The 27,034-nt window shown below is 38.9% G+C and overlaps 1 protein-coding gene across 1 annotated transcript in view; it reads left to right on the top strand.

The window, feature by feature from the left end:
• The window catches only part of LOC121522337 (cholecystokinin receptor), a 34,495-nt gene extending 7,926 nt beyond the window's left edge, over window positions 1-26,569 (top strand). Inside the window, exons 2-5 of the mRNA XM_041806567.1 lie at window positions 9,216-9,467; window positions 15,045-15,306; window positions 22,025-22,152; window positions 25,052-26,569. Of these exons, the coding sequence (XP_041662501.1) occupies window positions 9,216-9,467; window positions 15,045-15,306; window positions 22,025-22,152; window positions 25,052-25,596 (1,187 nt within the window). The 3' untranslated portion in view covers window positions 25,597-26,569. The remainder of the gene's footprint in view (window positions 1-9,215; window positions 9,468-15,044; window positions 15,307-22,024; window positions 22,153-25,051) is intronic.
• The last annotated feature ends 465 nt before the right edge of the window (window positions 26,570-27,034 follow it).

The raw sequence follows: 27,034 nt of genomic DNA, 5'->3' as shown, positions 1-27,034 counted from the left end.
AGGTTAGAAGAGGCAAAAAATGTAAAAAAGCAAAAATTTGGCTAATCGGGGAAACAATGGGCTGTAGAAACGGTGAAAAGCCGCTAACATTGGCAACAATTGGATATATGTGGCAAAAATTGGTTAAAAGTGGTAAAAAAAAAGGTTAGAAGAGGCAACAAAGATTAAAAGAGGCAAAAAGGGGTCATAAGTGGCAAAAATGGACAGTAAAATTGGTGAAAAGCAGTTAAAAAGTGGCATGAAAAGTGCATACAGTGTCAGTCAAAGACTGGTTAAAAGTGATTTAAAAAATAAAGGTTAAAAGAGGAAAAAAGTGTAAAAATGGGCTGAAAATTGGCTAAAAGAGGCAAAAATGGACAGTAAAAGTGGTGTAAAGCAGTTTAAAAGGGCCAAAAAGTGGCAAAAAAGGTTAAAAGAGTTTTTTAAAAAGTGTAGAAGTGGCAAAAAATTGGCTAATTGTTGCACTAATGGGCAATAAAATGGTGAAAACCAGTTAAAAAGTGGCATAAAGGGGCGCTGATGGGCGAGTGGTTTAAGGCGTGGGCGGCCTGGGTTCGAATCCAGCTTGTGGCCCTTTTGTGCATGTCTCTCCCGTCTCTCATCCCTGCTTCTGAGTCCATCCACTGTCCTCCACTATCTAATAAAGGCATGAAAAAGCCCAAAAAGAAATCTTTAAAAAAGTGGCATAAAAGGGTTATTTATGGCAAAAATTGGTTAAAAGTGGCAAAAATGACGTAAAGAGAAAAAAGAGCAGTAAAAAGTTGTAAAACAGTTGAAAATTGTCAAAAAGGGGTTGAAAGTGGCAAAAATGGCTTAAATTGGCAAAATGTGTGGTTAAATAGGTGAGAAAGTAGCAAAAGTGGGTTTAATGTTGAAACAGTTGGAAAGGCTTGATAGGCAGAAACAGTGGTGAAAATGGGTTAAAAAGTGGCATGAATAAATCATTTAGATGAATGATAATAAATAATAAATCATCACACACTTTTCAGATCCAAAATGGAATAACTTTTAGCCATGATGCTAGCACCATTGCTACTGATTCAGCACACATGCAATAATACTGTCATAAATCACCACTAGGGAGGGCCCATTCTCAGGGGTTTCAGGGTCCCAGTCAAATCTGTGGGCAGGCATGCCTAAATTTCCAGTCATATAACAATGATGTTGCATTCAGCTTCACAAAAGAAGCTTTCGAATAGAGTTTGCACAGCGCAGTTGAGCTAAACTGAGTAAAACGGGGTGTACGCATGGTCACAAAGCTGTCAAATAAAGCAGACATCCTGAATGGTTGTGATGCAACCAAAAGTCATATATCACATGCATGCGATGCACTCAGGATTGAAGCACATGTCTGGAAAAATTCAGATAAATTGCATGAAGAAAAGTGATGCAGTTGAAGTATTTTCCCTCACATTCTGCTCACATTTTCACACTTTTTTTAGCCTGTAAACAACGATGTCTAAACGAACGGGCAGCAATGGCTGATGCTCTCTACAAACGTCATAAAAAAATCATCGCACCACACGTTCAGTGCTGCAGGCTGCCCTTCTGTCATTTGGCTTTTTAAACTGGAGTAGTACTCCAACAAAATCAGTGAAGCTGAGTGTGAAGTGAACAAGGCCAAACAGTCAGATTTTGTCTGTCAGGGCTTAACTTTAAAACGATTTTAGAGTGGCTTCAGTTATTCTCAATAGTTTATTCCTCTCTAACAGAACAACTCCATGTGAAGCTGTCATCAATCCTTCAATATTGTTTCAGTGCAGCTTAGAGGTGTGGGCTGACAGAGACAGCAGCAGCAAAATTAGGTGTTAATGAGACTGAAATTAAGGGGGAAATATTAAAAGGAGCTGTGTGAGTTGACTCTGTGCTATAAGGTATGCTACTGATATGAAACTAATCATGCTTTAAGGCAGGATGAGTCAGAGCTCCTTAAAAGAACAACTCATAAATGTGAGCAAAAATGTTCTTCACTTTCAGCCACTGCTTATGACTCACTGGTGTGTGATGCTGGCCATGACTGAAGACTGATGTGTTCTAATATTGTTAGAAATTTCTGAGGATTGACCTTTGTGCAGTGGTTTACAGCTGATATTGGCATACAAAATGGAATAAGGAAAAGTGATCAAGAGGGTGTTTCATCTGACAAAATGAAGCAACTCTATAACATATGTAACACAAAATTTGAACCTTTTTTTAGATAGATAAGGGCCACTGAAATTCCCTTTTTGAGATACCCCATTTTTTTTTTTCATTCTGAGATTAAAGTTGGAATTCCGAGAACAAAGTCAGGATTCTGAGATTCAGTCAGAATTCTGAGATTAAAGTTGGAATTCTGAGATTAAAGTTGGAATTCTGAGAAAAAGTCAGAATCCTGAGATTAAAGTCAGAATTCTGAGATTAAAGTTGGAATTCTGAGATTAACGTTGGAATTCTGAGATTATTTGGAATTCTGAGATTATTTGGAATTCTGAGATTAAAGTTGGAATTTTGAGAAAAAGTCAGAATTCTGAGATTAAAGTCAGAATTCTGAGATTAAGTCAGAATTACCTGATATCTCGGCTTAGTTTAGCCAGATTAGTCAAAGGAAGTCTGGTTTTGTTAAGTCCCCTTTCTAGTACATGTATGATTGCCTTTCTCCACTCATACCTATACATTGTATGACTGCATTCACCAAACTGTGATGTCTGAATCACAGTGACTGAGGATGAATACACATAACCTTATTACCACCTTATTAATCAGTAATCAGTGAAGTTAGGGTGTGAAAATTAGGGAAATCAGCTAGAGAGAGCTAGATTTTATAGATATCTAATGAAAGACAATTGTTGGAGGAAGAATCAGGGGACAAGTGTGGAGGCAAATGCAGCAGTAGTAGATTAACTGAATATCTAAAATTATCGAAGGACTTCAGGGGAAGAAATAAAGATCTTGCCTCTGTGAGTACTATTATCCCACAGTGCACTGTATCGCTGTAAAATGAAGCCATACATCACGTTGGGCAATAAGTGCAGAACATCAGTGAGATAATTGATTAAATGAATGTCTCCACATAACGCTCATGAACAGTAGCAGCTACTTCAGGTTCTGGCCTGCAGGAAACGATGGATGTGCTGAGCATGTTATCAGTGTGTCCTGCACAGCCAGCGAGCGCACAGGAAAGCTAATTGGCTTCGATTAGCCAGGAGCCAGAATAACATATTTCATTAGGCGAGAAATAGAGAGAGAGACGGAGTCAGTGAGAAGAGAGTGATGGTCCCTCTTTCCTTCCAATCATCTGTCTGCACGTTTTCATTATGCACATGCAGATGTATGCGCAGCCACATGCATGCACAGACACAGAATGAAACACTTTAGCTGGTGCCATTTGCAAGCCTGTTCTTGTGAAGACGCCCTGATGTTCTGCCTGTGGAACAGAAGTAGCCTTATCAGAGGTTACTGATTTATATGTGCATAGGAGTGTGAGGCAGATGGTGACGCCTCATGTCAATGTAGATGGAAGACTGTGCATGTGTGTGTGTGTGTTTCCGGGGGAGGGAGTGAGAGAGAGATGAGGAAGATGAGACACTGACTTTTACTGACCGAGCTAAGCCTGAATCCATCGCTAAGCCTCCAAATGATAAAAAAAAAAACATTTCAGTGTAGAGGTAAGAGCATTAAATCAATTTAGTGACATGTTATCTTCCTATTTTCATATGTGAGGCACACGTCTGCCTGTATGGATTGAAGAGGCCAAATCCCACCTTTTATATTCCTCCTTTACTCTTGTGTGGAGATGTGTGCAGATTTTTAAAGCCGACCTTTTAAAGTATATCTACATCCCAGATCAATTTTGATTGATCACTTTGAGCCATTTGGTGCTTAAAACACATGTGATGCAGGGAAGGTGGAACAAGTGTAATATGATTTCAGTTTTTATTCCTTCTTGTTATGGAGAGCATTTAAGTGATCCAAGAGAATTTGTCTTTTGTGTTAAAGCAGATCATTTTTATGGGATATTATGTAGTGAGCAGGGCTGTTATCATCAAGCTGCAATAAGAAGCTGCTCACAGTACATCAGGGTTTTACATTGAATTTTTTTCATTCCTAAATGACAAAAGCAATGTAAAAGACGAGCTCTGTCGCTGTGGGATAAAGTGATGAGATGTAAACATGAGGCAGGTGTTACTACTAGGGTTGAACAATTTGGGAAAATAATCTAATTGTGATTTTTTTACCCAATGTTGCAATTGCAATTTAATATGCAATTATTTCTTAAGTTCTCATCTCATGCATTTTCCAGTAAAAACAGGAAATAATTCATTATATACTGTAACCAACACAATATTAGATAGATTAAGCTAGAGCTTAACCAATAAGAAAAAATATCGAATTCTGAAGATTTTGTCTCATTTTGCAAATTGGACATGAACTGTTGCATTAAAAGGAATGATAACTTTTATATAATTCTCATATTTAAAAAGAAAAACATTCAGAAATGAAGAAAATATGAATTCTTTTATACACTATTCAAAAAATATGCCACTAAAATGATTGCATGATATGTAATGTATAACATGTCTGCTGTAAAAAGGTTTTAAATTGGTATTTTGACACAAATTTCAGGTTAAGGAAATATTGCACCTTCTGCGATTTGAAAATTGTAGCGTGCCATATTGCAATTTAATCTAATTTGCGATTAATTGCCCAGCCCTAGTTCCTACTGACTTGCCGTTGTCTGCCCACCTGTTTACAGAATTGTCACACATTCAGTATCATATTAACATTTTAAATGTTGAGATCTCATTTAATATGCTTGACAAACACACATAAGGTCTGTGTTGTCAGTTTGTGATCGATTCACTGGCTACTAGATTTGGGCTCCTAATAACTGTCAATCTGTACAGTTTTTATATTTTAAACTCTTACATCAATGCCATTCACTTTGATGGAATGCTTTCTAGGGATTTACACTTGATAAAACCTACAGATGGCCTAAACTCAACCATGCCTGAAACACAGAGCATATGAAGGATTTTTACATGATGTCAAGTCTCATACAGTATCAGCAGTGGAGCCATATGGCTGTACAGAGGCTTGCAAAAGTATTCATACCCCCAGAACTTTTCCACATTTCTTCATATTTCAGCCACAAATGTAAATATATTTTATTGGGATTTCATGTGATAGATCACATGACGCATAATTGTGAAGTGGAAGGAAACTTATACATGGCTTTCAAAATTTTTTACAAATAAAAATCTGAAAAGTGTGGAGTGCAAAGGTATTCAGCCCCCTGGAGTCAGTTCTTCGTACAGCCACCTTTCACTGCAGTTACAGCTGCAAGTCTTTTGGACTATGTCTCTACCAACTTTGCACATCTAGAGACTGACATTTTTGCCCATTTCTCTTTGCAAAATATCTCAAGCTCAATCAGATTTGATGGAGAGCATCTGTGAACAGCAGTTTTCAAGTCCCATCACAGATTCTCAGTGAAATTTAGGTCTGGACTTTGACTTGACCATTCTAACACATGAATATGCTTCAATCTAAACCTTTCCATTGTAGCTCTGGCTGTATGTTTAGGGTCATTGTCCTGCTGGAAGGTGAACCTACTCTTACCAGCTTCCCTGTCCTGGCTTAAGAAAAGCATCCCCACAGCATGATGCTGCCACCCCCATGTTTCACAGTGTGGATGATGTGTTCAGGGTGATGTACAGTGTTAGTTTTCTGACACACATAGCGCCTTGTGTTTAGGCCAAAAAGTTCAATTTTGGTCTCATCTCACCAAAGTGGGTGTCCCCCACATGGCTTTTGGCAAACCATAAACAAGACTTCTTATGACTTTTTTTCAACAATGGCTTTCTTCTTGCTACTCTTCCATAAAGGCCAGATTTGTGGAGTGCATGACTAATAGTTGTCCTGTGCCTTAGCTGTGGATCTCTGCAGCTCCTCCTGAGTTACCATGGGCCTCTTTGTTGCTTCTCTGATCAATACTCTCCTTACCTGTAAGTTTAGGTGGACGGCCATTTCTCTGTAGGTTTGTAGTTGTGGCATGCTCTGTCCATTTTCGGATGATGGATTGAACAGTGCTCCATGAGATCTTCAAAGCTTGGGATATTTTTTATAACCTAACCCTGCTTTTAACTTCTCCACAACTATTCCTAACCTGTCTGGTGTGTTCCTTGGTCTTTATGGTGCTGTTTGTTCACTGATGTTCTCTAACGTACGTCTGAGGCCTTCACAGAACAGCTGTATTTATACTGAGATTAGATTACACAAAGGCGGACTTCTGAAGGTAATTGGTTGCACTGGATTTTATTCATCAGTATCAGACTCCTGAAGGATGAATTCTTTTGCACACCACACTTTTCAGATTTTCATTTGTAAAAAAAATTAAATCCATGTGTAATTTTCCTTCCACTTCACAATGATGTAACACTTTGTGTTTGTCTATCATGCAAAATCCCAATAAAATATATTTACATTTATGGTTGTAACGTGAAGAAATTTGGAAAAATCCAAGGGATATGAATACAATACATATGAATACAAGCCACTGTATGTGATTGGATAATGCTGTTTTTCTTAATCTTTTTTTATTGGAGACAGGAAAGGGACTGATACTACAAAAAGCAGAGGAGACAGGTTAAAAAACAGGAACATGTGCCTAAAGGATGAACATAGTTGATTTAGTATTTTCAGGGGATTAAGGTTTGAGTATGTTTGGTAGCACATGCCTCTACAGCTGTGTCCATGAGGACTGGACATACGTGTGAAGTGATGTGTGGATGTGGCTCACATGGCTGCCTCTAATCCCCACGACACACTCAGCAGGTTACCTGTTAAAAAGTGTTGTCTAAGCAGGGGGTGAGGCAGAGATAAGAAAGAGAAAGCAGAAAATGTGACAGCAGGATATGATCCAGTGAAGCCGCTAATGACAGACAGACAAATGGACAGGCAGGTTGTGTGCTACAGGCCACCGTACTCTGGACTTGATCATTATTACTGAAAACACAGAGTTCAGCTCTGAGTATTAATTATGAATAACAGTGGAAAACAAAAACACAGCAGAGGAACCTGGGATAAAATACTAAAAACTAGATGAGGGGTAAAATTCATAGTTAAAGAAATACTTGGATATGAAATATTTCTGATATGTGTTCCATGATAAAAGTGATGCCATGTGACAGCAATTCTACTTCAACAGTTCTACCGAAACCTGGGCGCAGTGCAAACTCCCCACATGACATCATTAGGGGAAAATCTGGGTTCTGATTCTTGGGGGGATTATGGACAGGCCAGGGGCACATCTTTTTCTAGAAAAGCCTGAAAAAGTGTATTTTGTCATAGTACATGACCTTTAATGTTTTTGGTTCTTGTTTCCTCTTCCTATTAGTAGCTTTCACATGATTTTCCACACTCTTCAAAATGCTTACTTCTACTGCATACTATAGGGAATTTGAACCCTTACATGTTTTAGCTGTTTTTCTAAATTAAAATAACGTTGTTGTTCAACTGATGCAGTAACCAATGAGAAGGCAAGCTAGGGTCATACTTCTCTACTTCTCTACATTTGAGAAAGAAAACCCAAAGAGGAGAAACAAGTGGATTAATGCTGTCTGATGCTCCGCTGTCTCTGTTACAATAGACAGTCGCACTGAACAGACTTATCTTAACCACGCCATCAAATATAGCTTTATAAAAATATGACTGCTTTTTAACCATTATTACAGTGCTAGAACACTGACTGACACCTAACTGTGATCCTGATACAATTGTTAAGCAACATGAACTAAAATATGTTAGCTAACTAACACTCGTGGAAGAATTTTCCAAAACTGTAACTATTAAGGATGTTCCCAGCCATCTATTTCCCTTTTAGGATCATGTAAATTCTGGTTAAATTCAGTCAAATTCATCACAGGGTCATTGTGCCAGCAGATATAGTGTGAGCATAATGTGCTGTGTAGAGCGTGGCTAACATTAGCAGCTAGCTCTGCCAGCTGTTGTTCTTCTTTGCAGATTAATATTATGCACTATGTGGTTACTCATCACTTTAGTTGAGTTGTTAAACACGAGTATAACTCTCAACAGCCTACGTACAACTTTATCTTCCTTTTACTAGTTAAAAAACTGTCCAGTTGCACTGTTCCTACAACACGCTAAATGCTGAGCTTCTCATGTTCTTGGAGTTTCTGACAGGAAGGCAGCAGTCATTAAATAAAGCTACAGTGGCTATTAGTGGCAGAAGGCTTCATTACAGATTCAAACAAGGATTTCAGGCCCGCGTTCATAAAAAATGATATGTAATTAGTTTAATCGACTCATAAATCTTGCACCTGCTAATAAGATACACAAATATTACTGTTTAGCCAGTTATCCACACCCATCCTTAGTAAATATGTATGCTGACATCACTGGAGCAAAATCCTGCCTAGGACTTTTTAGATTGTAGTTTCCTGAGAGCTCTTTAAAGATTGCAGTTTAATTAATGTCTCAGTATTTCTGTAGTTGTGAGGTGATGTTAACATGTCATTTCTAAGAGAGAGAGAATAAAAATGCACAGTGTCCAATAATAGCTGTCACTGTCCCAAGGTTTTTGCTTTTCTCTGTTGTGGTCACTCTGAAAGTGAGGAATCCTTTGAGGTCAACTGAGCCTTTAAACCCTAGGCAGAGTTGCCCGATCAGCCAGTAAGTCAGACTTCAGCAGGCCTGGCTTGGAATGTGGCAAAATGTAATTATTTTACAACCTCTATTGATGAAATTCAAACTTATTATGGAGAGATTTTAACAGGTTATGAAATGTTCTCAAAGTTATCCTGCTGCCTAAAAAGCAAATGAGATCACCATATTTTGGGGATTGAAAAACTTTCAGTATGCTGGATGATTTGCAAGTTAAATCTGGCAACGCTGGACTTAAATGAGCAGCAGGTGGAGAATCTGTTGGAAAAGTGGGTCTTATTTTGTGATTTCGCAAAAGTGCAAAAACACCTGAGTGGTTTGGCAAGCCAAGGGTTGGAAAATAATGTTTAAAATATTCTCATTTGCAAGATATGACTGAACACAGAATAAAGAAAAGGCTGTGGCAAGTAGTATCCACATCCCTACTGGCTTGAGAATTAGGATCAATAGAGAAAATGTCTTCATATTGATCGTTTTGTCAACTGATGGATTGGCTACAGGCTTAGACTTGTGCAGACTTGTAATATATCCACTCCACTGTTTTCTGTTTCTAGATGGGGACCACACGCTGCGGATCCTGCTTTACTCCCTCATCTTCTTCCTGAGTGTGGTTGGAAACCTGTTGATCATCGTAGTTCTGTCCTTTAACAAGCGCATGAGGACGGTAACAAATACCTTCCTGCTGTCACTTGCTGTCAGTGACCTGATGATGGCGGTCTTCTGCATGCCATTCACCCTCATCCCCAGCATCCTGAAGGACTTCATCTTTGGAGCAACCATGTGCAAGATAGTCTCCTACCTCATGGGTGAGAGGGGGAAGGGGAATGATTGTGAAATGTCCTCCACTTAGTTAACTATGACCCCTTTTTGTCACGAGTTACAGTCCCCTCCAATAGTATTGGAATGGTTGGCCTGATTCCTTTATTTTTGCTGTAGACTAAAACATTTGGATTTGACATCAAAAAATGAATATGAGACAAGAAATCAACATCTCAGCTTTTATTTCCAGGTATTTACATCTTGATCTGATACACCACATTGAAGATACAACTTTCATGTGAGCAAAAGTATTGGAACATGTGACTGACAGGTGTGTTTTGTTGCCCAGGTGTGTCCTATATAGTAAGAGGTGTAACCAACATGAAAACCAGAGAGCTGTCTATGGGTGAAAAACAAGCGATTGTGAAGCTAAGGGAGGATGTAAAATCAATCAGAGCCACTGCAAAAACATTGGCCATAGTCAGTACAACCATTAGGAATGTCCTGAAGAAGAAGAAGAAGAAGCCACTGGTGTACTTAGTAACAGTTGTGAATGATTAGATCAAGAAAACATCAGCAGTGGACGACAGAAACACTGTGAGAGCTGTAAAGAAAGACCCTGAACAACTGTTAGTGATATCAGCAACAACCTCCAGAGGACAGGAGTGAAGGTATCACCATCTACTCTTCACAGAAGACTTCAGGAACAAAAGTACAGAGGCTACACCAGAAGATGCAAACCACTCATCAGCAGAAGAACAGGAAGGCCAAGCTGGGAATTGCCATAAAGAACAGAGAGGAGACACAAACCTTCTGGGCCAAAGTTTTATTGACTGATGAGACAAAGATGAACCTTTACCAAAGTGATGGAAATACTAAAGTTTGTACAGAGAAAGGATCTGCTCATGATCCCAAACAGACAAGCTCATCTGTGAAACACAGTGGAGGTAATGTCATGGCTTTGGCTTGCATGGCTTCTTCTCGGATGGACTTGTTAACCTTCATTGATGATGTAACACATGATGGCAGCAGAAATGAACTCAGAAGTCTACAGAAACATTTTGTCTGTCAATTTAAAGAAAGGTGAAACCAAACTGATTGGGAGATCCTTCATCATGCAGCAAGATAATGGCCCAAAACACACTGCCAAAACAACAAAGGAGTTCATCAGGGGCAAGAAATGGGAGGTCAACTGGCCAAGTCATTCTCCAGACTTGAACCCTATAGAGCATGCATTTTACCTGCTAAAGAGGAAACTGAAACAAAACAAACAACAACTGAAAGAGGCTGCGGTGAAAGCCTGGAAAAGCATCATAAAAGAAGAATGTAAAAGTTTGGCAATGTCAGTGGGTCACAGGCTTGATGCAGTTACTGCAAGAAAAAGATTTGCAACTACATATGAAGTCTTCTTCATTTTAATCTATTTTAAGTCTATCTGTTCCAATACTTTTGTTCACCTAAAAATGTGGTGTTCTGTGATAAGGCTATCTCCTAAGTTGTGTATCAGATCAAGACGAAAATACCGGGAAATAAAAGCTAAAATGTTAACCTCTTGTCTCATATTCATCTTTTGATGTCAAACCCAAATGTTTTTAGTCTACAGCAAAAATAAAGAAATTGGGTCAACCGTTACTTTTGGAGGGGACTGTATGTTACCAGCACCTGGTTGTCAACATGACACATTGCTCTATTAATAGAGGTGAGAAATACTGCAAGTCTGGACTTGTTGAGAACTTCATGGATTGGATAAAGGAGGGGTTAGTTTCATAGCAAATGACACTTTACAAAGAGGGAAGGACACTTTACAAAGAGGGCAGGTACAGACTACTGTTTACAAAGAGGGCAGGTCTAGACGGTTTGATGTTATTCTATTTGCAAATAACCAAAAGAAGTCACAGTGGCAAGGATAAACCTCCTTTCAACAGGCGATGGAGACCTTGAGCAGCACCAAACTCATACTGAGCCATTGCCAAAGCTTTGTTTGGGTTGTGCAGAGACAGAGGGAGACCTAAGGCCAGCTCAGACTACATGAATACAGCCAGATTTTTTGTCAGAGCGAAAAACACTCTTGTAATGTAACATAATTAACACATCCAAGATGCCTTGCGACCACAGTTCAACAAGACTAACACATATGAGTTTTCTTGCATCGTCTTCTAGTTTGACACCCTGACATCTACCAACAGGGGAGCATTTGCTCCTTATCTTTGCATCATCATTCATGGGTCAAGATTTTTGTTGCATAGTCTGCCATGGGGCCATTGTGCACCACCAAAAAAGTTGTGTTGTCTGAGCTGGCCTATAGACAGACTGAAATAGGCAGAGACAAACAGGGCAGCAACAATAATACAATGTTTCACAATGTCTTCTGAACCAAAGATCTACGTTGACTTACAAGGCTAAGGCATATTATCAGGCTTTTGTGCTTTTTCTTTTTAGAGAGAAGTGGACTGAGTTGGTAACAGGGATAAGAGAGAGGCGCAGAGACATGCGGGAAAGGAGCCACAGGCCAGACTTGAACCCGGACTGCCCAATTACATGGAGCACAACCTAATCGCTAGGCCAATGTTTCCCATCCATTTTTCTTTAGAGTCCCCCCTACATGTACCTTGGAAAAGCAGAGCCCCCCCAGGACCCAAGAAGAAAAAGTGACATACTGCCACCAAAAATCAACATAGATGTTAACTGTTTCACTGATAAAATCCTAAAAAGGCCTATGCATGCCTTTCTTATCAAAAGACCTGTGTAAAAAACTACTTAATGACTGCTTTATCATGGCTTTAGTCAACATTTGCAAATCTAATTTTGGCAGCCTCTGAGCAGACAAAGCTTCGTGCCTCCCCTAAGATCTTTGGCGACCCCCCCCCCCCCAGGGTTCCTGGACCCCAGGTTGGGAACCCATGCGCTAGGCCATCTGCACCCCATATCACCAGATTTTGTTCAAAAATTAGTCTACAGCCCATTTTTTGTAAACTGTTTACAGGTGGTGTACAGATATATGCATATGACTCATGTGTCTAACAGCAGCATAGGCAGCTTGGCAAACTTGCAGCCTATCTTTTTCTCACACCAACATGCAATAGCCTGTACAGTATTTACTCCAGTGCAGCTTCTTGCTCAGTTTCACTCTCTTTTTTCTCTTCTTTGTGCTATTGTTAACCATCCTCTTTGATCTCTTAGTGTCACCCCTTGGATCAAACACTCCCACAACAGGCTAACTGGCTTCTTTCTAGCTGAAAGCTGGTTTGTTGACTGGTGCCTCAAAGCAGTACACATTTGTTGATAAAGAACCATGGCCTACTAAGGTGCTCTGTGGAAATGGGATAGACAACAGTGTCCTAGTTTAACATTTTAATGTTTACTATTTATAGTGTCTCTACAATAACATTATAGCTGGAGAGGATGAGGTTCTTTTTTTATCTACTTAGAAATCACATCTGAGTTGGTATATCCTTAAGATGTTATGTTACTTCCAGTAGATGTCCAGTTGGTGTCACACTTCAGCATGGATCTTTCAGACTAAAATCAGACCACACTGCTCCCCCTCTTCCCCAACCCCTCCTTAATGTCCCGTCCATGCGAAGACGAATTCAGGAGAATACACCAAAGTTTTTGGTTGTATTGGCGTTTCATCCATATGGAAACGGTGTTTTGGGAGGCCGTAAAAACTACTTTTTGAAACTGGGTCCCAGAGTGAACAAATCTGTAAATGCTTACTGTTTCGTCTCCATGTGGACAGCCAACTGCATCATTCTTGAGATGATTACGTCATACATAGTGTAGCCAACTTAAACCACATGTGGGAATCACACCAAAACAACAATGGCGGATTACAGGGTCATGTTCGTGCTGCAGAAGCTATTGAGCTTATTGTGACTTTTACAGCAAAATCTGATGCTCCTTTACCACCACAAAGAACAGCATACACCAGATGTTTTTAAATCAACCATGGAGAACAACCAGAAGGGCAACCAGAAGAAATTTTGTAGCCGTTTTCTGTAATCTTCAAGGCTTGGCATATATACTACAGCTTTTTGAGTCGTTTCAGTGGTTCCGTACTTAGGCATACATTTGCTGAAACGATCCCGTGTTTACGGAAAACAAAACAAAACAGAAATGTATTGTTTTCATCTCCGTGTGGACAAGGCCTTAGTGTTCTGACCTGTGCAGCCATTTGTGGGGCTAATCTCCATTCAGATATGCAGCCCTAAGATGACTTGGTTCTTATTTCTTTGAAGTATTTTGAACCAAAAGTAGTCTGTTCTTCCGTTTTGAGTTCAGTTTCTGCCATGGTGCCTGCATAGAGTGTAGTGTCCTTGAGGGGTCAGGGCCACTTATCTTTCCCCTTGTGTTGGAGAGACTAATGATTGGAAGGGAAAGGGTTCACATGGGGAAACGAAGTGTTCTAGATTTGTTTGAGGCTCCGAGCAACATATAAACAAACTAAAGGCAGCACAATCCTGTCAGTGTAAACTCAGAGCCAAGAACAACAAACCCCAAAGGAAGTTTGATTGATACTTAGTTATTATAGATTTGATATTTGCTTCATTAATGTTGAAATATTGCATATTTACCTCAAATATAGAAATAGAAATTTCTCTATTAAGTTTAAATTGTGGTAGTTTCGCCAAGATGTATGTAAAAGTTGAACATGTGTGAGAAACAAAAATCGTTGCTCAAATTCTTCTCAGTCACTGAGTCTCCTTCACCAGACAAAATGAAGAGGAAGTAGCGAGAGGACAAATCTCATTATGTTGTCAAAGACTAAATTAAAGGGTTAAAAATAAACTTAGATCTCTGTGAGTAATACAGGTAATGGAATATTTTCATGCTCTCCTGCATTCGGAAATGAAATTCTACAGAGGAGGACTGAAGGCTTGTATGAAGACGAAGAACGGATATGATTGTGGTTAAGTCTGAGAGGTAAATTTAAAAAGGACTCAATGAAGATTGCAACAGGGGAGCAATAACATGATTATGTTAAAGACAGAAAATAGATGATTAACAACAGCAGGGGAAACATTGTGGGGGTCTTAATAGAAAAGCAATCTGAGAAATGAGTAGAAGAGATGGATTTAACAAAGCACATGGCCTTTTAGAGAAGGATGCTCTGAGGAACAGGGGATGGACCCTGGGGAGAGACGGATGGCTGATTGTTCTCTGCTTCAGTTGAATTTGCTCTAAAGCCGCTCTATCCGACAACATTGTGCATCCCTGGGTTCTTTCTCTCTCTCTCTCTCACGCACAGTTTGTGTTGTTGCTGGGGACATGCGAGAGGTAAAGAGTAATTTCCCGTCCTGCCCTGTCAGGAGGGAGATGACAGATCACATCAGCCGTCTAGACCAACATGATTTCTTCTACTAAGACTGAGCCTCAGATAAAAATCCCCACCGCCCAGCTTTGCAATATATTCATTTGCAATCCCATCTCTTCAGAGCGCCACATATATTGTTCTCTGGTGTGATTGCAGATACAACGGTTACGCCTACAAACATGTTTGTCCCATTTAATATGCCTCCAAACTATATTCTGAGCTGTAATAAGTTTTCATTCATCTAAAGAACAGATAGCTATGCACAGACAGTGCTGTTTCTTTACTTACTTTTTGTTTTGTTTTCCTACAGGCATATCTGTGAGCATCTCCACGTTTAGCCTGGTTGCGATAGCCATAGAGCGCTACAGTGCTATCTGTAACCCTCTAAAGTCCCGGGTGTGGCAGACGCGCTCACATGCCTACAAGGTGATCGCGGTTACATGGGTGCTGGCCTTCATCATTATGATCCCGTATCCCATCATAAGTCATCTGGAGTCTTTTCAGCGCCCGGATAACACCACGGCACATCAGTGCCGCCACAAGTGGCCCGTTGCAAAGGCCGAGCAGACTTGGTGAGTGATTGTTTTTTATATTTGTGCTCTTGAGCAAATCCAGTGGTAAAAACCTGAGGAAAATGTTGACTTAGTTTGTTATTTATCATGCGCAGACAATGAGTTAGGCCATGACTGCAGTGTTTTACCTTTACCTCCAGGCTTATAAGAAGTCTTATAGTGTTTTAGAGTTACAAAATTTGTTTTCTTGGGATTTCAGTCATTTTTTCTCCAGAAACAAAAGTAAGATACTTTGAGCTGATCGAAATCACTTCATTTTTGGAGATCGAGTTAACATCAAAAGCACTTAATCTTATCAGGCTTATTCAAACAGCATCTTTTCATAGCTTTCAGTCATGTGACTTGCACAGAAGCCTAGAGGGCAAAAAGAGCATAGGAAAGTTGCGACCACCATTGAACACTATGTGGAGCTGCAGCACGGGTTTGTTAATTTTCTATCTTTTAACAACACACGTTCATGTCACAACTGCAGAAAAACTAAGATATTTTGATAAACTGCAGGTATGACCTCATACAGCTGCTGCAAGCACTTTTTCTTTTAACTATAAACAGCAACATCCTTACAAAGATTTCAAATGGGTGATGTTTGTACATATTTAGTGGAGAATCTTTCCCCTTATACAGCTGTTGGGAAGTGTGTTGCTGTTTAGAAAGTAAAGGGTTAAATGGGTTAATTGGCTAACATTAGCTAATTTCATGATACCTTAAGTGGGCCACAAACTACCATATAATCATACTGATTTGGGGTCCGATTCCTTCCTTCCAACCAAAGTCAGCAGGTCTGATTATCTGATGGTTCTAAAGATTTTCTTGCCAGATTATCCTCTGGTGTGGTGTGTCAAGAATGATTTTTCCCTCTCTGACTTGCTTGGAAAAAGATCTAACTGCTTCAACTTGAACTTGAGATTGTAAATATTAAACCTCCAGTATTCATGATCAGCAATTCTGGTGTGTGTGGGGAAATATTTAAGACACCAGAGCAGGCACAGGCAGGATTGTAACATGAAACAGATAGAGCCAATCAAGAAGCAAACTGATTGAAGGAAGACGCACAACAAACACAGCCATGGCTGCAATAGTAAACACAAAGCATAAAGTTAGATGAATGTCAGAAGTGAAGGACCAACTTGTTTATTTATGGCAACAATTCAAGTGTTTATGCAGCATGCTCTGTAGCTAGCAGCTAGCCACATGTAGCTTGTTGACTGTAAAATCATGTTTGTGTGTGATGCAGGGGAGAACAGGGTTGGTTGTCACACTTTTTACTCTAGTGTGACTTGCTGATTATCATCTTTTAATTGCCATTCCAACATTAAATTGAAGCCTAAGGTGGCTTGAAATGTGCATGCCTCTCATTTTCCAACTAATTGTAACAAAGAGATGATTAACTGTCACCCATACTCTGACACATTGTGACAATCAACCCCATCATGGGGATGGTTGTCACACACTGTGGAATTATTTGCAACAACTTTATTTTAATGGGAAATATCCTCAAAAGAAAGCAAGAAGGCAGAACTAAATTTGAAACTTGATTCGCATTGACAAGTTGACAGATACATAACTTAATGCATCATAGCGCAAAATGAGCAAGGAACATGAACAGAAACATCTGTAGCCCAGCCTATGGGCCTATAACAACACAAAGGATAAAACAAATAGGCCTAACAATAATAGCCTACTCAACTAGCCTACACTCAATCACTATCTGAGTTACAGTAATGGCAAATGTATGCTAAACTCCAACTAAGCAAAACTTCCAACACTACTCCTATACCTCCCCTGAACAGCTGTGAACTGAGCCGTACTTATATACATATTATCGTCTTGTTACATGTGACAACCAACCCAAAAGAGAATGTGACGACCAACCACAACTTCAATTTCTGCTATCATCAAGGTTAACAACTGTTTAACAACTAGTTATCTAGCTAACAACAATCTTAACTATAGCTTACCCTTTACACTTTTAAGGGTAACAGTTTTATTATTAACCCATATTGTTAAAGCCTAGAAGAAAAATACAGGGTAAATGACTATTTTACCATGAAAAACATGTAGGTAAGCTCTAAACCCAATTCTAGACATTTCCATACCCAATTTTGAGAGACAGTGCCCTCTAGTGGCGAGATACAATGAGTGTGACAACCAACCCCGTTCTCCTCAGCTGTGTTGGTCATTTTATTGCAAACCACATGCTGTATGAACAAAACTGTTGTGTGTAGGGTAACTCCATTTGAAAAATCAATTAAGTTTTTAAGAATCTTTTAGTGTGTGCCAGGCAGAAAGTCTGAATCAGGATCCCTGTCACCTTTCACTCTCAGCCAATGTCCTGAGGCAGCAGTATTTGATAATAGGCAGCAGGGTTTTGCTTAAGTTAAAACATTTTATGGCATGGGAAAGAAAAGTCTGCTCTTTTGTTCCTTCTGCAGAGACAGCCAAGCATTTAATAACATTAATCTACAATCTTCTCTCTGGGTTTTTTCTTTCCTCAGCTGGGATTCTTTAGCTGTACAACCTTGGCTTGTCCCCTTGTCAGTTAGGAAATCCAACGGAATAACTTCGCTTTAAAAAACATACGCATGTCTAAAACATGCTAGTGGTGGTAGAGTCTAGGGATGTGTAACAGTAGAAGGCTTTTCCTGCCCACCAGGTGGGCAACTCCATACGTGTGCAACTTCAGAAGAACTTTTAAGTTTTAAAGAGCTAACATAAACAACAGGTCTCACTAGACCAAGTCAGACACAACAGTGACTGTGCTTAGCATGACAAACACTCAGACACTGTACATGTGTTTACCATCAATCCAGCTGCTGTCTGTGCAACCCAGTACAGTCCTATAAAATCATTTATTCTCAGTAAACATACTGACTTATTTAAAATCAGCAAATCAATGCAAGAAAAGCAAGTGAACATAATCAAATTACATACCTTGTCATAGTTTGTTCAGTATATAATATAAGAAGAACATACAAAACTATCTGATTATTAGGGGAGAAGGTTGGAACATACTGTATATCAATTATTTGTGCACATTTACCCAAATATTGGCCACTCTTTATATATATTTTTTTTGATATCATCCACCGTGCAATGCTTGCTGTTTTTTCTTCTCTTTGATTTGACTTTTGTTGAATTTCCAGAGTATCCAAACACACAGCAGCACATACAATGCAATTTAACGAAGGACTCACAGTCAGATCATTTATCTTTCTTTCTCTGGCAGTGCTTGCTGTCTGCACAATGTGCTGTTTTGTATCAAATAAACTTTAGATGAACTGAGTCTGACCTTTAAATCCACATACTTTTGCTAGGCTACACTGGAGCATGTTATTTATTTCCATGTTTGGACCTTGGGCCTTTTTTAATACTGCCTGTCTAATTCTGGGTTTGTAGAACATTTTGTTTTAGGAGACAGACAGGATAGATATTTCTGTGTGTTTTGTTTGGGAAGGAGAGAACAAGCTCAAGTATGAATACATTTATCATAATGCTTCATTTTCAAATGATCAGTTTTTATAGACTCTGCATAAACAAATTTGGGTTTTGTAAGTATAGGACCAGACTTTGGTAGAGGAGTGTTTTTTGTTCTTTTTTTCAGTCCAAATTGAGGATAACACTGCTTCTTAATATTGATGTATAACAGCTAGCTGTAGTGTATGCAGGACAAGCAGTCTGTAAAGAAAACAATAGAAAGTGAAGCTAAAAGTCCATTCTAGATCATAATTTTCAACTTGGGTGACAAATGTGCTGTGTTTCTAAAATCCTGGAAAGCATAAAAAATGATCAGTCCTCATTTTGAAGCTGTTGTCTTCTCTTCTTGAGGACAGGGATAACAATACTTGCATTTCTGGGATTTACAAATTTGCATCATGATGCAATTTTTCAGCAAAATAAGACCCATTTGATACAAGAAAACCACAAAAAATCAAAATTTTTTAATGTATTTATTTATTTGATTAGGGACAGTGCATCTAAATCAACATGTCAATGTAAATACACTGGAATTAGCACAATTGCTAAATTTCATCTGTTGGCCTAAGGCAGGTTATTACAGACAATATTGAATGAGTGAGTTTTATTGACCTTTAACTGTGAACTCACTTGTTTAAGTTATTTTGTATGAAAAAGTTGAACATCTTGCATTGGTTTAAATATAGTAGGAAATAGTGAGACAGGGTGGAGATTGTGGGAATGGAGCCACAGGTCACACATTTATGCCTGCTGCTGTTGACCTCACAAAGCAGATGGATTCGCCCATTTCTGTGTTTCTCACTGGCGAAACCATCTTGCAAAGCTCCCCTCTGAACAGATTGGGCCATGTAAAGAAGTGACAGGACCAATCAGGAGTAAGAGGCAGTACTTCCGGGCGTGGAGGAGTCAGGACGAAAGCAAGCAGCAACAAGAGGCCAGTGCAATTATGGCAGAAGTGGCTAGCGTGGATGCTGCTATAGCATCAGTTTTATCAGAACTTGAAGACATTCATTAAAAGAAGAACAAAGAACAGCACTGAGTTGTTTGCTTTGCTGAAACAATGTTTGTGCCCTTCTTCTGACTGGATTCAGCAAGAGTCTAATCGTCACATTTTGTTGCTCTGATTGGCCCGTAAAGATGTGACAGACAGAACATTCATCCAATCACCCAGTTTTTTTTCAAAGGCTCTGCCCTTTCCCAAACAGTGTCTATGGAAGGTTTTCCAGATGGATGCGTGGAACAAATCCATTTGGCATGTCAGGTTATGCTGCTGTAGCGCTCCTTTAAAAAGCTAGAATAAGACGTCACACTCTCATAATGAAAGAACAGCCAAATTTTTCAGCAGTTGTCTCTGGAAATACTTTTTCATGCCTTTATGCAATTATTGATGTTTGTTAAGTTTATCTTAATGTTAACCTGATGTGCCAGATTTTATATATGCATTGCTTAGATTTATTCCATATCCATCTAGGCATCTGTCCAGGGGTGAAATAACTAATCACATTTACTCAAATTACTGTAACTGAGTAGATTTTAACTTTACCTGTACTTTTTTGAGTATTTCAAAATCACTACTTTTATTTAAATATATTTTAGGGGAAATACTGAATCACTGCTAACAAGAACATTGCAAGACATTTGACCTCCACAACACATGACAGTCAGTAGGAGAAAGATCGCACATTTTATCCCAAACCAGCTGTTGCATTTTACTTTAGTTTGAGTCAAACCTTAAATTTACCAACCTGGCTGTAGAACTGTATTCTCTTGTAGTTTTTGCACACTAAGAAAAGGACATTTTTAACTGTGAAAGCCCCTTAGGTATCAAAAGTAGCTGCTCAGCATACTCAACACTTGGAGTAAACTTTAATTGACTTATTTTTTACTTTTACTTGAGTAGATTTATAGACAAGTACTTTTACTTCTACTTAAGTACATTTTAACCACAGTAACAGTACTTTTAATTGAGTATAGCAGTCTGGAACTTTTTCCACCTCTGCATGTGTCCATAGCCTGAGTCTTGGAGGGCCAGAATCTTTAAAATAATTCTAGGATGATGATAGGACGAACATCGTGTCACATTGTCACGATTGTTGGAAAAACAAAAAAAACATATTTTCCAGTAAGAGAAGCTTTCAGCGCAGTTCTGTGCCTTTAAAAAAGAAATGTTGTCCATTTCTGATAAAACTGCCGCTATAGCTACATACGATCCAATCACTTTACAGGCTTCAGCCATTGTTTACTGACTTGCAGTACAACTAAACTATGCCCATGGCTATCGCCTCTTTCTCCTCAAGTGACATGATTGAGCTATCAATTCTAAAACTGGGCACAAACGCTTTAGTTTGGAGATTTGCTAAATGGGTCTGCCTTATGGCAGAAACGGACTCTGGCCAATGTGTCAGCTCTGTGAGGATATTTTTAATGCTGGTTTTGACATATATAGTCTGGGTTTCCCTTGAATCGTAAATTTGTGTTGCTAAATGATTTGCGAAAATAATCTAATTGCAATTTTTTTTCTCAATATTTTGATTGCGTTTTAATATGCGATTAGTTTTAGGTTCCTCATCTTATGTATTGTTTAACAAACACAAGCAGTAAATAAATCTTATTATAATATTAGATAAATTAAACTAGGGATGAAAGGTTTGGAAAAATATCTAATTGCATTTTTGAGTCATATAACAAATTTGTTATCAATTGCTACACTGAAGGGGACATTATTTTTTATGGTATTCTTGTTTTGATTAAGAAAATCATATACATGAACTGGAAAAGTAGGATTTTTGTAAAATTCTCAAATAAAAGACACTTGAATGTATCCATAATGTGTGGAACAGAAAAACTCTGCTGCTGCTGCAAAAAGTTTTAAACTGGTATTTTGACGCATTTCAGGCTAAGGAAATATTGCACTGTCTGAGATTTGAAAATTGCAGCAGGCCATATTGCGATTTAATCTTTGGAATTTAGGAAGTTCCTGCTACAAAAAAAAAAAAAAAAAAAAAAATCCATTGCAGGTTACAATCAATAAACCTTGAACCTTTAATTTAAAATGTCTAGTTGCATGTCTTATTTCTAAAATTGAATGCATAGTTTTTTCTAGCTCAAATGCTAATTGTAATAAAGGTTATCTTCATAGGTGAAACCATGAAAGGAATTAACTGGTATTACAGGAGTACCTGCATACGTCTTTTTTCTTCTGATTTAATATTACATTTTTTTTACCTTTTCGTTTATCTTTCAGGTATGTTCTGCTGCTGCTCGTGCTGTTTGCAATCCCAGGGGTAGTGATGATTGTGGCCTATGGACTCATCTCCAGGGAACTCTACAGAGGCATCCAGTTTGAGATGGGACACAAAAAAGACTCCACCGGTGAGTTATTTGGTACTCCATGTAGAAAACGTTGGTAACACTCTGACCTTTAACTTAATTCGAATGGAAAAGCATCTTAAAAACACAGTGTATCAGACTGGGAAGTTACTCAGTTACTACCTTACTAGTGGGGGTGTTGTCAATTACTGATGGTGGCAAAACAAAATAAGGCATGTAAACGACAAAAAAAACCCGAAGTCAAACATGTCACATCATCAAGCACATATAAGACATACCACTACGATAATGGTGGTAACTAATTGTAAAACTGAAACATGTATTAGGACAACTAAGTAAAGGCCTTTACATTGTGCCAAAAGCTCCACCTTTATGGTGGGAACAAGTATTGCATGGAAAGTTTCATATGGTCAGACAAAAATCATTTATTCTGCTCAGGGTCACAACTTTATCAGAATGACAGTTTTCAAAATAACTTTTTTGTTTTCTTTCTATTACTTGTGGGCCTGCTTTTTACTAAACAAAAAAAAAGCAACAACAACCATTTTGTTGTTCTTTCCATCACCTCATTGACATCTGTAGCTTATTATTCTGAAAATGTTAAAGTAGCATCAATAGGAAATGTTTTTGATGAAGCAGAAATCAATGTTTGACTTTAATGATGTTGTGATGGAACGTCACTTTAATTGTTAGTCAGATTATGTTTTGTAATTAAAGTCATCACACTGTCCAAAACCTACCAGCCCAGACTCTGAATGTTTTTGCATGATTTATGCAAATGAAGAGGAATTTTATTAAAAAGGAGACATTTTCATTAACGCTACAATCATTGTAATGTGTGCAGGTTAAGTGAAACATAACCTTTTGTGACCATGTGACAGTGTGTGCGGGATGACAGCAGCACTTAGTGCGTTTGCTGATGCTCCATTAGAGGATGGGATTGGCTGGCAACTGCAGGACTGGACATCACCATCTGTTTGGTCTCAGAGAGAGAAAGCTTGTTTAAAAAAGGCTTAGAGACAAAGAGCATTTTGTTTTTAAAGCCGGTAAAATAAGGAAAATAATAAATGTTATCTGTTGTTTCTCAATTCCAGATTTTGCAAATTCCATATACACTCCTCCCCTACAGTATGTGACCCTGTTTGTATATGGGACTCTTAATACTGAGATTAGTTACCTTTTTAGCAGCAAGCTTGACCATCAAAGAATGCCCCCTGACTGATGATCAATGTGGAATTAGAGTTAGAAGTCACTGCCTTTTCCATTAAAGTGAGCATGCTTTCCAATAAAGCACTATGATTCACTGAACAAACCTTATTATTGGGTGAGTGTGTTAGTGCTGCGCTGTGGAGATCTGGATTATTTGATAATCATAATAAAGTGGCTGTAGCACAGCAGCATGGCTTGATTGTCCATATATTTTTAATCCAGTGACACAAATGTGGGTCAAATATGTTTGAAAGATAAATTAACTGGAATTGTTAGGCCTCAGCGCTGGTGCAAGATAAGGCCCAGAGATTTATGTTTTTGGTTTGTCAGTAAGTCAGTCCACTATATCATAAAATACTTTTCTTCAAAATTTTCTTCAATCCAAAAATGTCTACTCCAACTCAAGGATTAACTAGTTAAGAGCCTTAGGTATCTCTAGAACATTCTAAGGACATTTTTTGCATAAATGGCTTCTTTGAATTAAGGATGTATGGAGGACTAAAAGTGCCGCAATGAAATATATAAATATATATTTATAAAATAATTAAATGTGTCATCAATTATTTAATATTGGAAATAAATCAACATATATATATAAATAAATATATAATTATTTAATTAATTAAATTCATGTGTTATTAAAAAATTAAATAATTAATTAAATATGTCATTAATTATTTAAAATGGGTAAAATATAAATAAATAAATAATTTATGAAATACATAAATAATTAGATAAATGTTTCAATACTTATTTAAAATTTTCATTCATTCTAAGTAAAAACACATCTACCTATTCCACTATTTATTTCACGGTTAAATAATATAAAATAATTTTATCTGTCATCCTCTCCCATCAAACCCAGTGGGCGGGACTAATGCTGATTGAGTCACAAACCATTGCTTTGGTCTGCAGGGTTGCCAGACCAGGCGGTTTCCTGCCAAACAAGCAAACAGTCAAACATGGCAGCAATCACTGAGGATCTGCATGAGCTCTCCTGTGATTTGATAACAGATATTTAAGTCCTGGCAGAGAATGTTGACGCTGGAATTTCGGACCCTGAACATGTGGCTAGCAAAGCAGAGGAATTTACTGAAGTTCTTGGAGTTATTTGCACTCACTCTGACCAAGATATTGACCGAAGAGTGTTCGCAAACTTAGAAGAAGCTCTTCAGCGCTTCTCCCGTACTTGGCCGCAATACACACACGGACCAGGGCGCCCGGCTTTTGACATACCCACTGCCGTTCTAGAGCATTATGCCCAGTGTGGGCTGCCAGCGAGTGAAATTGCTGAGAGGTTTGGAGTTTTGAAGAGGACAATCTTATTGACATAATGATGCCTAACCTAACCTAATTAACCTAATGAGCATGTCTTTGGTGGTGGGAGGAAGCATATGTACCCGGAGAGAACCCACACATGTGACTGGGAAGCGAATCAGGAACCTCTGAACCCGTGAGGCAACAGTGCTAACCCCTGCATTGCCATGCAGCCCATAAACAATGTTAACATTACATATTTACTGACATTTCTGCACAAAACTGTAAAATGACTGAAAAACTTTGTGTTATGCATGAAAAATTTCACTTCTCTCATGCATTAACATGACCATTCATTCAGTGACCATTTAAACTATCCAAAAAGTACATTAAAATCATAAAGGGTTAAAACTGAAATGTTATTCACATTTATGCTCAGAAATCCTCCTTTCATTTTCCTCGCTCTCTCTTACAGACGTGAAAAATGGCCTGACCTCCACCATGTCTGCTGGAAGTGATGATGGAGACGGCTGCTATGTCAATGTTGTCCACACTCAGCAGTCCGTGGAGATGTCCAGCATGGCAGCATCAGGCAGGGCGAGCAAACCCGAGAGGCCACGGAGTAACACATCTGAGGCCAAGCTGGAAGCCAAGAAGCGCGTCATCCGCATGCTGGTGGTCATTGTAGTCCTATTCTTCCTCTGCTGGATGCCTCTGTACTGCGCCAACACCTGGCGGGCTTTCGATGACCTCTCTGCCAAACAGGCCCTTTCAGGGGCCCCCATCGCTTTCATCCATTTGTTGTGCTACACCTCCGCCTGCGTCAACCCCATAATTTACTGCTTCATGAACACGCGTTTCCGCAAAGCTCTGCTCGCCACCTTCTCATGCTGCTCTGCGCCCTGCCACAGGCGTCTACGTCGCCGCGGGTTACGGGAAAATGAAGAGGAGGTGATGGCAACGGGAGCATCCATATCCAAGTTCAGTTACACTACAGTGAGCACCATGGGGACCTGCTGAGGCCTACAGATGCAGGCATGATCTAGGGGTGTTACTACGTCATTAAGGCTTATCCACATCCTCAAAGTTAACAGTAGGGTGGTGTGGGAGAACAGGCAGTGTATTGTAGCAGTATAGAAGCTTCAACCATGACTGTGAGTAAGATTTTGTTGGTATTGTTTAACAAAATCTAATCTTACAGTGTAAATACTTCTACATATAAAATTAAACAAACGAAAACATAAAAACAATTATAGCATTGGGCTAAATGTCACAGCAGAGGTGTGTGTCTCTGTGTGTGTAGAGGATTAGAGGATTTGTGTAGTTGTACATTGAGTGGTATGTGAGGGAGAAAGTTAAATAAATTTGTAGTAATATGTAGCTTAAAAAAGCTTAAAAAACATTTGCAATGGAATTTCAAAGTGTTTCATATTTTGCTTTCAGTTGTTAATCTATGTGAATGACAGTGATGCCATTGCCTTGTGTACCAAGTGCCTGGTTTTAACTACGATATGCTACTGCTGCTTTTCCTCAACCATGATGGGCGCCGACAGAGGAATCATAATATGAGGGGTATAGAAGGGATTTGAAAGCTGAAATCCTCCTCATAAGTAGGCATTTCCTTCAGATGGGAAGTTTTAAAGAGGATGTGGAAAGTTGTGCATTCTTAGTTTGCATATAGATAAAAAACTTATTCAGTATTAATAACCAAAACAGGGAGCTGTTGAGCCTTGTGTCGTGGTAAACTGAATGTTAGCTATCTTTGTGTTTTAAGGTCATGAGGGACACATTTTTGGAGTATGCTGTACTGTTTTGTTTTGTTCTAGGTGCAAACAGCAGCATACTGTATGCTGGCGTCTGGTTTTGAGTCTCTATTAAACTACTTAGCAGCTCCTACATCATCATTTTCCCAAGCTAAGAGCTCATTGGCTGATATGACAAAAATTAAACTTCAGTCCTTTAAAGGAACCCTGAATGATCAGACAAGTTCATCTTGCTGGATAGATATTTGTATCTCTCATATGTATATTGGACTGAAAACTCACTAGATATGATTTTGAGTAAATTTGAGCATATAAACTCACCAGGAGGCCATGTTTTGGTCCTCGCTGTGACGTGACTTACTTGTAGCACTCCTCACTGTTGCTATGCAGTAACCGTTTTTTTCAGACTGGTAGTATGTGTTGCTGCTTGCAGCTGTTGCCGCCATAACAGCTTTCATACCAAGTTTGCTGCGTGTTGGCCTTGTCTCCCTGCTGTCAAAGCTCTGTCATTCCTCCTAAGTTTTACCCATAGACTGTAGAAAGAATTGGACAAAGCCTGTGCATCGTCAGCCATCTGCAATAGGTGGACTCAAACAGCTCTTGAAGCCAATCCGTGGCAGCTTCCATATTGAAATTGATGTCTCAACAAGACTTTGGATCAACCTAACGGCCTGCCCACTTAGCTCGACTTCCTG

This window comes from Cheilinus undulatus, linkage group 15, assembly GCF_018320785.1.
Source record: "Cheilinus undulatus linkage group 15, ASM1832078v1, whole genome shotgun sequence".
In the NCBI taxonomy this organism is placed as follows: Eukaryota; Metazoa; Chordata; class Actinopteri; order Labriformes; family Labridae; genus Cheilinus; species Cheilinus undulatus.
The sequence above is the reverse complement of the archived record's forward strand: the minus strand, read 5'-3'. Positions and strand labels throughout refer to the sequence as shown.